Below are 13039 nucleotides of genomic sequence, written 5' to 3'. Positions count from 1 at the left end.
CATACAAACATGGTTGGGGATGGGTCTCACAGAATCCAGTGGCAACATTCGCATGGTCTTTCCACGTCATCCCCCATTAGAGATGGTGGAGTTCTGGGTCAATCTGACATGTTAACGGTTTTCCTGTCTGTTGCCTGGCCTGCTGAATATTTCTATTCTGTTCTTATTATGGATACATCCCATCAAGAATATTTAATAATTTTGTTCTAACAGTCCACAATAAACTAAGCAAAACTGTTCATGCGTGAGGCAACAGAAGGTCTGTGGGAGGTGTGTTAAAAGGCTTTTAATGTGTACAAAACCAGTTTGGACTCCTGAGGAGCAAGAGCTCTACCTGTGAAAAAAGAAAATAAAGCAGCCTTGGGTAATTCAGCAAATAAGAGGAAACATAAAACAAAGAAAAAAAACTGTTCAAAGAAATAAAACAGCGTTAACACTGGAAATGAGAAAGATACCAAGAACATCAAACAATCACTAAATAGTTAACAAGAGTTGTAAAAATACAGAATAAAAAGATATGCAAGGGATATCAAAAATCAACACCAGAAATATTAGTTATAGGAAGAAGGAGGAATAGTCAGAGAGCAATTAATCATCTTCAAAAATGATAATGATTTTGTGAATGAAAGTAAGGAAATGACAGACACATTAGATAAATTACAATGCAGAAAGAGAGCAGTCCAAGGAAACTAATTTTGAAACCGTTATGTTATGTCTCAGTCAGTATACCTCTAAAAGACAGATTCATTACATCTTCACTGCATGTGATTTGAGCTTATAAAGTTCTTGTACTCCCTCTAACCTCAGACCACTGGAAGCATAACATGCAACTGGAAGCATGCTCCTTACAGCTTAATGTTACTCCAGACAGTGTGCGCTTGGGGAATGTTTGTATATAATGCTTAGTTATGATAAATATGTTTGATTTTTCAATATCATGATATAGATACCCAGTTTATGATGTTTTGGGATGACAGGAGACAAATAAGAAATAGGATCAGGAGCTCACTAAATCTAAATTAAAGGGTATTTAGGGATGAGCACAAAGGAAGATGGTTGTTGTTGTGGAGGGTCAGTCATTTCAGCTCCAGGACAGCTCTGCAGGAGTCCCTCAGGGTAGTGTCCTCAATAATTTTCAGCTGCTTCATCGATGACCCTCCCTCTGTCATAAGGCCAGAAGTCGGGATGTTTGCCGATGATTGCACAGTGTTCAGCACCATTCGCGACTCCTCAGATACTGAAGCAGTCCGTGCTCAAATGCAACAAGATCTGGACAATATCCAGGCTTGGGCCGACAAGTGACAAGTGACATTCGAGCCACACAAATGACAGACAATGACCATCACCATAACAGACATTCTAACCACCGTCCCTTGACATTCAATAGTATTACCATTAATGAATCTTCCACTGCCAACATCCTTGGAGTTACCATTGACCAGAAACTCACTGGACTCACCACATAAACACAGTGGCTACAAGAGCAGGTCAGAGACTAGGGATACTACGGCGAGTAACTCACTTCCTGTTACCCCAAAATCTATCCACCATCTACAAGGCACAAGTCAGTGAGGGTGATGGAATACTCCCTACTTGCTTAGATGGGTGCAGCTCCAACAACACATAAGAAGATTGACACCATTAAGGACAAAGCAACCCACTTGATTAGTACCACATCTACACAACATTCAATCTCTCCACCCCTGGCACTCAGTAGCAGCAGTGTGCACTATCTCCAAGATGCACTGCAGAAATTCACCAAAGATCCTCAGACAGCACCTGCCAAATCCACAACCACTTCCATTTACAAGGACAAGGGCAGCAGGTACTTATGAACACCACAACCTGCAAGTTCCCCTCCAAGCCACTCACCACCCTGACATGGAAATGTATCACTGTTCCTTCACAGTTATTGGGTCAAAATCCTGGAAATCCCTCGCTAATGGCATTGAGAGTCAACCCACAGCAAGTGGATTGCAGTGATTCAAGAAGGCAGCTCACCATCACCTTCTCAAGGGCATATAGGGATAGGCTGTCAATGCTGGCCAGCGAGTGACACTCAAGTCTCACAAATGAATTTTTTTTTAAAAAAAGCAACTAATGTCTTTACTAAGTGTGCTCACATCACATGGAAAACATAAGTTATTAGGATTAGATAAATTTCATCCCAGGGATTGTAGATGCAGGTGCACAAACTATATTTTTCTATGGTTCTACACATAATTAATTTATATTGGCAAACTACACATTACTGCCTTCATTTTAGAAGTGGGGGGGAAAAAAGAGGGGGAAATTAGGGAATCATATTCAGTTGGTCTAATGGCTTCTGCTGGGAAGTTGTTAGAATTTCAAATTGAGGATAGAGTGTGAGTGAGTTGATATGTTCAGCTTATCAGAGAGCCAGCACAATCTAGTATAAGAGGTTAAAAGATGGAACTGATCAATTTCTGTTCAAAGAGGTGACTAAAGTTGCAAACAAGGGAATGAGTATCAATACAGAAACAAAAATAAATTACCGGAAAAGCTCAGCAGGTCTGGCAGCATCTATGAAAAGAAATCAAAGTTAACATTTCGGTTCCAGTGGCATTTCCTCAGAACTGGGCCTGACATGTTAACTTTGAATTCTCTGCACAGACCTGTTGAGATTTTCCAGCAGCTTTTGTTTTCATTTCTGATTCACAGCATCCGCAGTTCTTTCAGTTTTTCTTTAACGAGCGTGAATAGTTTGTATATAGATATCCGAGAGATGCTTGATAAAATCAACAACTTGCTCTTCTTTGATTCCTTTAACAGCACATAAAGAGGCATTATAAACAAGATATCACACTGAGGCAATGACCAAATATCTGTTCAGAGAAAGGTTTTATAAAGTTTACAAAAAAAAGGAGGAAAGGCAATCAGAGGTGATGAGGTTTTGGAAGGCCATTCACAATGGCATAATTTCAAATAGAGTGAAATGTAAATTGTAATCTCCACCTGCGGTCCTTTGATACAGAGTTTACAGGGACACAGGACAGGAAAGACCATGGAATAGTGTGAAAACAAAGAAAAAAAAGAGAGTAGGCATAGTTACAACATTTAAGAGACATTTGGACAGGTACATGAATAGGAAAGGTTGAGAGAGTTATGGACCAAACTCAGGCAAGCAAGACTAGTTTAATTTGGGAACGTGGATGGCATGGAGGAGTTGGACCAAAAGATCTGTTTCCATTCTATGAGCATTTTCAAATTTAAGCACTTAAATCGGGAACCAATGTAGGTCAGCAAGTGTAGACATGATGAGAAAGTAGCTTGGTATAAGTTGAGACACTGGCAGGAGAGGTTTGGATAACTGCAACTTTACACATGGTTGAACGTGGGTCTCTGTTAATCCAATTGTAAGCTCCCCATTAGCCTGAACCCCTTATTCCATCTCTGCAACTCTTCTCCATCCTTCCCTCAAATCATCTGCTGCCAAAACTTATATCCATATTTTATCACTTCCATTTCCTGGAACATGGCCATTCTCCCACCTTCCACAAATGTCCCACCGTCCAAAACTCTTTAGCCCCATGATCTAACTCTCACCAGATTTTGAAAGCCCAGCATCCACCAGCATCATAGTCATGGCAGCACTGGACTGCAATGTAAAAATACTAATTCGCATGTTTCTCAATTCTTCCACAGTTTCCTAATCTCCTCCATCCAGAGAACCAAAATTCACTCAACTGCACAAGTCACTCTGCTCAATTAAGTCAGTCTCTTCCATGAAAACATTTCTCAATATCTCTCTTTGACCAAATGTTTAGTTAATCCTCTAAATGTCTTCCTTTGGCTTGGTTTCCATTTTTGGTTGATTAGACTTACCATGAGGCCTTTTGGGAAATTTACTGACATTAAAAACTGGTAGAAAGATTAAAATAATTGTTATTCTAATCAGGGGAAAGTGAGTGCTTTGCGTGAAATAATCTTCACAGTTTGAATGAATGAATGACACAAGCATCTTCGGGACTTCAACTGATCAATTCGATATCTCTGGACCAAGAAAACAATACGAACATATGCCATCCCATAAAAACAAGGCAGCTAAATCCCTTCAGTTTAAGCAAAAGGTGCATCTACAAATATAACAAAACTAAGTTGATCTTCTCGCTATTGAAATGATCATTTCAAAAGATCCTGTTTGATTGGTCACAAATGAAAGAGATGAATCAATCAGAACTTGTAATGGAATAAAACACACAAAGCTCATAAGCCCATAAGATTTCAGTTCTCTCACGTACACTTTTCTCTACTCACCTGGTTATTCAGTCGGACCTTGCCACAAACTGGGAACAAACGATAAATCATAGCAGCAATATTCCTGGGTTAGTGTTTCACAGGAACGAGCTAATTCCTCAAGACATGGGTTCAAAACCCACCAGGGCAACTGGTGGAATTTAAATTACATTTAGGTATATCGGGAATATGAAAATGTTAATTAACAATGTGACAGATTTCTGGAAAAATTCATCCGGTTTGCACAAGTCCTTCAGTAGAAAGGAATCCGCTGTGCCTAACCAGTCAGGCCTATATGTGACTCCAGGCCCACAGCAATGTGGTTGACCCTCAACTGCCCTGTGAAGCAGCTTTGAAAGCCTCGCAGTTTTACATGGCTCACCAGCTCCTCCTTAAAGGTCATGTTCAGGGGACATAATGGCACAGTGGTCTTACCACTGCACTGGTAATCCAGAGACCAACATAACATTCTGGGGACATGGGCTTGAATCCCAGCATGGCAGATGGAAGAATATAAATTCAACAAAATCCAGAATTAAAAGCCTAACTTTGATCACAAAACAACTATGTCTATGGTTGTAAAAGCCAACCCCATTCAGTAGTATCCTTTACAGAAAATAATATGGCCTGTGTGTGACTCTGGACAAATAGCAATGTGGCTGATTTTTTTTTTAAACTGCCCTCTGAAAGAACATAGCAAGTCATCGAACAAAGAACAGTACAGTGCAGCACAGGCCCTTTGGACCTCGATGTTGTGCCAACCTTTTTATCCTACCCTAAGATCAATCTAACCTACAAACCCTTAATTTTACTATCATCCATGTCCCTAATGTATCTGACTTTACTACCACTGCTGGCAGTACGTTCCACGCACCCACCACATTCTGTGCAAAGTACCTACCTCTGATATCTCCCCTAAATGTTCCTCCAATCATCTTAAAATTATGCCTTCTTGTGATCGAGACTTCTTTCCAGGCCAGAAACATCTGACTATCCACTTTATCTATGCCTCTCATCATCTTGTACACCTCTAACAAGTTGCCTCTCATCCTTCTTCATTCCAATGAGAAAAGCCCTTGCTCCCTCAACCATTCTTCATGAGACATACTCTCCAGTCTAGGCAGCATCCTGGTAAATCTCCTCTGCACCCTTTCTAAAGCATCCACATCCTTCCTACAATGAGGCAACCAGAACTGAACATAATATTCCAAGTGTGATCAAACCAGGGCTGTATACTGCTGCAGCATAATCTTGTGGCTCTTAAACTTAATCCTCTGCTCATAAAAAAAGTCAACACACCATACGCCTTAACAACCCTAACTTGGGTGGCAACTTTGAGGGATCTATGGACATGGACATTAAGATCCCTCTGTTCTCTACACGGTCAAGAATCCTGCCTTTAACCCCATAATTGGCATTCAAATTCGACCTTCCAAAATAAATCACTTCACACTTTTCCAGGTTGAACTCCAGCTGACACTTTCCAGCCCAGTTCTGCATCTTGTCAATATCCCATTCCAATCTTATAATAGCCCTCCACACTATCCACCAGTCCACCAAAATCAGCAAACTTACTAACCCAACCTTCCGCATCTGCATCCAATTCATTTATAAAAATCACAAAGAGCAGAGGTCCCAGAACCGATCCCTGTGGAACGCCACTGGTCACTGAGCTCCAGACTGAATACTTCCTATCTATCACCATCTCTGTCTTCTATGGGACAGCCAATTCTGTATCTAGACAGCCAAATTTCCCTGTATCCCATGCCTCCTTACTTTCTGAATGGGCCTACTATGGGGAACCTGATCAAAATGCTTGTCTGGCCCAGGGGACTTAGCTATCCTTAGGTTTTTCAAAGATTTTGGCACATCCTCTTTCTTAACATCAACGGGTTCAAGCACATCAGCCTGTCCTCACAAACATCAAGGACCCTCACATTAGTGAACACTGAAGCAAAGTATTCAGTGAGGACCTCCCATATCTCCTCCGACTCCAGGCATAAGTTCCCTCCACTATCCCTGATCAGCCTGACCCTCACTCTGGCCATCCTCTTGTTCCTCACATAAGTGTAGAATGTCTTAGTGATTTTCTTTAATCCTTCCTGCTAAAGCTTTTTCATGCCCCCTTCTAGCTCTCCTTAGTGCATTCTTCAGTTCCTTCCTGGCTACCTTGTAACCCTCTAGAGCCCTGTCTGATCCTTGCCTCCTCAACCTTAAGTAAGCTTCCTTCTTCCTTTTGACTAGATATTGTACATCCCTTGTCACCCTTCCTTGCCTCAGTGGGACAAATAAGCACCATCAGCAAGTGCTTCTTAACCAACCTCCACATTTCTGTCGTGCATTTCCCGGAGAACATTTGTTCCAAAATTTAGACACCCCAGTTCCTGCCTTATAGCATTGTAATTCCCCCTTCCCCAATTAAATTCTTTCCCATACTGTCTGCTCCTATCCTTCTCCACGACTATAGTAAAGGACAGGGAGTTGTGATCACTATCACTGAAATGCTCCCCCGCCGGGAGATCCGACACCATTAGTTGCATCAAAGTGCTGAAAAGTCTCAAAAAAAGGAATAAAACCAAACAGGCCACCTGAAATCAGTCTAGGAACCGACAATGACAAACTCAGCCCTTTCAGCCTTTCCACGTCCTCCTTACTAATATCTGGCAACTAGTGCCAAACTTAGCCAAGCTTTCTCAGTCTCGCCAACCTGACAGAGCCATGCTCTGAGAATCACACCTTATAGACAATGTCTCAAAAGTCACCACAGCTAGTATGCCCTGTCCCAACAGCAGGGCAGGCCCATCAAAAGTGTTGGCACAGTGGTATACAGTCAGGAGGGTATTGCCTTGGGAGTCCTCAACATTGACCCCGCACCCCATGAAGGTAAAACGTCAGGTACTACATGGGCAAGGAAAACTCCTGATTACTTTATCTGCAGCCCTCCCCTCAACCTCCACATGTTGAACATCACTTGGAGGAAGCACGGAGGGAAGAAAGGACACAGAACGTACTCTAGGTCAGAGGACTTCAATGTCCACCATGAAATGTTGCTCAGTAACACCATTAAGACTTCACTAGCTTGGTTAGTAAAGGGCATTGTGGGGCTATCTACATCTTATAGACTGCAGTGGTTCAAGAAGGCAGCTCACCACCACTTTCCCAAAGAAAACTAAGGGCAGACAATAGATGCTGCCCCAGCCAGGAGCATCCACATTTCAGGAGTGAATTGAAAACGTTAGGATCAACCAACAACATTGGTCTTGTCAGTGATGCTGTCACTGCAAGAACAAATTAAAAGGAAAAATGGCATGATGCTACCCAGGAGTCAGTCTCAAATTCTTACCCTCTTATCCTGAAAGCACCTTCCTATTCCCACCCTATCAAGCCTGGCATACTCTCATTCTCTTACTCACCTACCACCCCTATCCACCATTCCTACTCCCTACAGAGGCCTGCTTGAACCCAGTATTCATTGCTTTCTACAGGAATCTCATTTGTCCAGTTAATAAATTCTGGAATTTCAGTATCAAGTCTCAGAACTGGTCAGAAATATGAGTCATTTTTATTCTCTCTGCAATTCCATTGTGCCTAGAAAGACCCTCCATTCAGGACAAGAAGGGGTTAATTCAACAGTTGGAGGCATTCCCAATATGAAGTCTGTTATTTTCCGAACAATACAATTACTTTATTCAGTTTGTTCAGTCAAGAGTCACTCCACATCATGGGAATAAGAAGGGAACAGAAGCTGGGGAACAAAAGGGATAGCTGAGCCCAAACACAGCTGACAGTCTGACAAATCAGAACAACTGGTTCCCAAATCCAGCTCGCCAATTCATTCTCATTGCTCTACACCCCACTTAAAGACAAACAATCCCATTTTACATTTCACCAGCACAACACTGATTTATACAACTCCAAAGCAGCTCTGAACTTGCTCTCAATCCAAGATAGATGCTGAAGAGAATTAAAATGCTCCAGGGGTCTATGCTGGGGCCTCTATATCCCAATCCCAATGTCTGACTTCCTGATGAAGGGACCAAAAGTAATCTAGCCAGGTTTGCTTACAATACAAAGTTAGGAGGCTTTGAAGGAATTACAGATCGTCTAAGTTGCTGCAGTACAATATGAGTACATGTAATGTTATTTATTTTGGTGGAAAGATTAGAAAAACAGGATATTTTTGTGCATCACTTCAAAGTGATCAGTGTGTCATAAAGTACAAAACTAACATCGAAGTGCAGAAAGCAACTAAAATTTAAAACGATTGGTAAAAGAACCAAAGGGAATCTTACTACTGGAACAAGTGGCTAATGCCTGAAATTGTCCGAGAATGTGGTGGAGGCAGATTCAGACATGACAAGGCAAATAGCCTCCCTTCAGCATAGTAATCATTCTGTGATTTGATGCTGTGTTGGTCTTGAGTGTAAAGAGATGGGATTGGAACATTGGAGTGAGAAAATCCTGCTGCAATTCCTTGGTGTATTGTGCAGCATGTACACAAGGAAAGATCTAATGTTATTGATAGGGTGCAGTAAAGTGATTCTTTAGATGTGAGAGCTCTCTTGGGATGAGAGGATGAGTAAATTGAATTAATACCACCCTACTATTTAGAAGAATGAGTGTTGATCGCATCAAAAGGGCTGATGGCATAGGGAAGAAGTTTCGTCCCATAGTTGGACAATGCAAGGCAAGGGATCCCAATGGGATGAAAAGAGATTGCCTCATACTGGGGGTTGCAAATCTTCATTGCAGAGAAGGAGACGATGCTCCATTCTTGCATATAGATAGGGTTAATGGTATCTTCCTCGGGTGAGAGATTTTAAAAAAAAGACATGAGGAGCAATTTTTTTGTTTTTACACAGAGATTGGTTTGCATATGGAATGAACTTCCTAAAGAAGTAGGTGGATGCTGGAACAGTTACAAGGTTTAAAAGATCCTTAGATAACTACATGTATAAGAGAAAGTGAGGAGTGCAGATGCTGGAGCTCAGTCTAGAGTGTAGTGCTGGAAAAGCACAGTCAGTCTGGCAGCATCCGAGGAGCAGGAGAATCGATGTTTTGGGCATAAGCCCTTCATCAGGATTCCTGCTCCTCAGATGCTACCTGAGCGGCTGTGCTTTTCCAGCACCGCACTCTCGACTAACTACGTGTATAAGAAATGTTTGGAGGGATACAGGCTGGGAGCAGTCAGGCAGGACTAGTTCAGTTTGAGATTAATGTTCGGCATGGACTGGTTGGACTGAAAAGGTCTGTTTCTGTGCTGTATGACTCAAAGACTAAAGGCAATAGATGCTTGGCCTCTCAGGAAATCTAGTGGAAAGTCAAAGCTGAGATTGAAGTTCTGATTGGCTCTTATTAAACACTGAAGCAAGCTCAAGGTGACAAATGGTGTAGTCCTGTTCCAAGCTATACGAAACATAAGCTTATGTCAACGCACTCTCCATTGTTTACTCTAATTACACTGATTGTAACTTAGAAATGAAAAAGGAGTGGAATTTAGTGATGTTTTTGCCAATCCAGATTTGAAATAGTTATATAAAAAAATACAAACAGGTAGAGTCAATGGGACAATACAAGAATGTATTGGAGGCAGTTTTTAACAAGGAGCTAAGTCATCAGGAATCGGGGCGATACAGCCGCTGTGGACAAGGCTGGATGGAGGCAGGGGACTGGGGTCTAATACCATAGATTGGAGGGATGCAGTACTTCACTACACTGAGGATTGAAAGTCCTTCACAAACTCCTCAATTCAGCTCAGAAAATATATGCAAGAAAGAAAGATTAGCCGAAAGACTGCCCGTTTCTGAACAGACCATTCATGGCATTACAATCCAACAGACTTCTGACACAGAATTGAGGGAGCATTGCCTTCAGTGAGTGAGCACCTCAATATGGAAGATGGCAAATCCAAGGTAAAATGAAATATAACAAGGTTCCAGCATACAGTCAGATTCAGTAAGTCATTTATATTGATCAATGCCACAGTGAGAAACATAGACCAACAAAGTCTCAGATTCCACCACAAGGCTACATCATCTTAACTGAGCCATGTAGCAACATTACACTTGACCTCTCAGACCACGGCAAGTTGAAAAAGAGATAGTGATCCTCCCCTTAACAGTTGTAAGAGCTGGAGTCACTGGAGAAACAACTCCATCCCAGTGGGAGAAAGTGGCATCACTGGGGGAGGTGAGAAGAGCAGTGGCGGAGATCAGGGGCAATGAAAGGGCAGGAGGCAAGGGAGCAGAGCAATGTCTGAGGAGGCTCTTGAGAGGGGTGGAGGGACAAGAAGCGATGATTGTGGTAGGGTCTGAGGTGGACAAGGGAGGAAAGAGTCTGAGTGGAGTGAAGAGGGAGGGAAAGGGGTCTGGGGGATAATTGGAAAACCTGAGGGCTTGAGGGAGAGAGGGTGAGTGGGGAGGGTCTGAGGGGAATCAAGGGTGGGCAGGCAGGAGTGAGGGTTGGGGGGGAGAGGGAGGGAGTGAGAGAGAGTTGGGGGAGTGAGTGAGTGAGGGTTATGGGGGAGGGAGGGAATGAGTGAGTGAGGGTTGGGGGAAGGGAGGGAGGGAGTGAGGGTTGGGAGGGAGGGAGTGAGGGTTGGTGGGGGAAGGGAGGGAGGGAGTGAGGGTTGGGGGGGAAGGGAGGGAGTGAGGGTTGGGGGGGGAAGGGAGGGAGTGAGGGTTGGGGGGGGAAGGGAGGGAGTGAGGGTTGGGGGGGGAAGGGAGGGAGTGAGGGTTGGGGGGGAAGGGAGGGAGTGAGGGTTGGGGGGGAAGGGAGGGAGTGAGGGTTGGGGGGGGAAGGGAGGGAGTGAGGGTTGGGGGGAAAGGGAGGGAGTGAGGGTTGGGGGGAAAGGGAGGGAGTGAGGGTTGGGGGGAAAGGGAGGGAGTGAGGGTTGGGGGGAAAGGGAGGGAGTGAGGGAGGGTTTGGGGGGGAAGGGAGGGAGTGAGGAGGGAGGGAGTGAGTGAGGGTTGGGGAAGGGAGTGAGTGAGGGTTGGGGAAGGGAGTGAGTGAGGGTTGGGGGAGGAGGGAGTGAGTGGGGGGAGGGAGGGAGTGAGGGTTGGGGAGTGAGGGTTGGGGAGGGAGGGAGGGAGTGAGGGTTGGGGGGGAGTGAGGGTTGGGGAGGGAGTGAGGGTATGGGGTGGGAGGGGGAGGGAGTGAGGGGAGGGGGGAGGGAGTGAGGTAACGAAAATTGGCCGGAGGACGCTCCGATCTTCCGCCCAGTCCCAGACTCGAATAAAACTTTGCCGTGAGCTGGTTTTGCGGAGCCCGGGACCATCAGTTTGTGCTCAAAGAAAACACTCTAAACAGATTTGGTACTAAAGTCAATGCAGCCTGTCCCTTCACCCTACACCCTACACCAAACAACCCTCCGTCTATCACTCACTTACCCATCTCCTGTCTGTGCCTCTGTTACACTCTGATAACATTCAGCCGCACTCACTGTCGGTGCCTCTGTTCCAGCCTCACTCACTGACACTGAGTGACTGACAGCTGCCGCCAGTTAAAGCCTCGCAACCCGCCTCCTCGCAATAAGGCAGGTTCCATCCCTTGAAATGCAGGACGGCGAAAGAAAATTTAACAGGAAGCACTAATGAGTCCGCTCTCGCTGTCAGAACCAGCACAGACCAGTGAGGATCCCAAAACAGCAGAGACCATAAAACAAACATGATATAGAAGGAACACAGACCTAACCTCTTATGTCTACGCACCACAATCCCAGAACATCAATGAACGTGTAAAGCTAAATTATAATTTAAAATCAATTAGGACACACAGCCAAAAGTTGACTCTGGAAATAAATTCAATGGCTGCCTGGAAGGAGAGACTTCGGAATGTCACACCTGACCATATATCAAAGAAGGTTTGAAGGGAGTGAAAGCGCTGCAAACTGAATTTGTACTGGGGCCTATCTCAGAATGGGAACACAGTGGTAAAATATTAGATTACTTACAGTGTGGAAACAGGCCCTTCGGCCCAACAAGTCCACACCGAGATGCAACCCACCCATTCCCCTAGATTTATCCCTTTACCTAACACTTCGGGCAATATAGCATGGCTAATTCACCTGATCTGCACATCTTTGTACTGTGGGGAGAAACTGGAGCAAACCCACAAAGACACAGGGAGAATGTGCAAACTCCACACAGTCAGTTGCCTGAGTCAGGAATTGAAGCCGGGTCTCTGGCGCTGTGAGGCAGCAGTGCTTGCCACCGTGCTGCCCACAAATAACAGCGCTCTGGGCAAGAGACATCTTTGTTGTCCCCCTGCCCCCCCCTCCTTTCAATCATATGGACTGGGATTAAAAAGAGTCTTCAACCATCTGTGTAGACTAATGCACTGTGAGGGTCATAGCTCTGAGAAAAGACAACCCTGACCTCACTGGAACACACAAGATTCTTAGAAGACTTGACAGGGTTGATATGGAAAGTTTGTTTCCCCTTGTGGAAGAGCACAGCACCAGAGGGTATAATCTCAGAGTAAAAGCTTGCCCATTTAAAACAGAGATGAGGAGGATTTTCTTTTCTCCGGGAGTCATGAATCTGTCGAGTTCTTTACCACAGAGGGCTAGCCAGGCTGTGTCATGTTTTTTTTTATCAGAAAGAGAACCAAGGTTGTGGGGAAAAGGCAAAGAAAGTGGTGCAAGGATTGTCAGATCAGCCATGATGTCACTAAATGGCAGAGCAGACTCGCTGGGCTGAATGGCCTGCTTCAGCTGTTGTGCCTTATGGTAAAGGAAAGGGATAAGACTCACTCTCACTCTGCTGCCAATTGTCTGCTGCAG

General features: G+C 44.2%; 1 protein-coding gene across 1 annotated transcript in view; it reads right to left on the bottom strand.

The window, feature by feature from the left end:
• The window catches only part of LOC132820186 (proteolipid protein DM alpha), a 48363-nt gene extending 36620 nt beyond the window's left edge, over positions 1-11743 (bottom strand). The window contains exon 1 of the mRNA XM_060832154.1: positions 11646-11743. Coding sequence (XP_060688137.1) covers positions 11646-11649 — 4 coding nt within the window. The 5' untranslated portion in view covers positions 11650-11743. The remainder of the gene's footprint in view (positions 1-11645) is intronic.
• Between the last annotated feature and the right edge of the window lie 1296 nt (positions 11744-13039).

This window comes from Hemiscyllium ocellatum, chromosome 11 (genome assembly GCF_020745735.1).
Source record: "Hemiscyllium ocellatum isolate sHemOce1 chromosome 11, sHemOce1.pat.X.cur, whole genome shotgun sequence".
NCBI lineage: Eukaryota > Metazoa > Chordata > Chondrichthyes > Orectolobiformes > Hemiscylliidae > Hemiscyllium > Hemiscyllium ocellatum.
The sequence above is the reverse complement of the archived record's forward strand: the minus strand, read 5'-3'. Positions and strand labels throughout refer to the sequence as shown.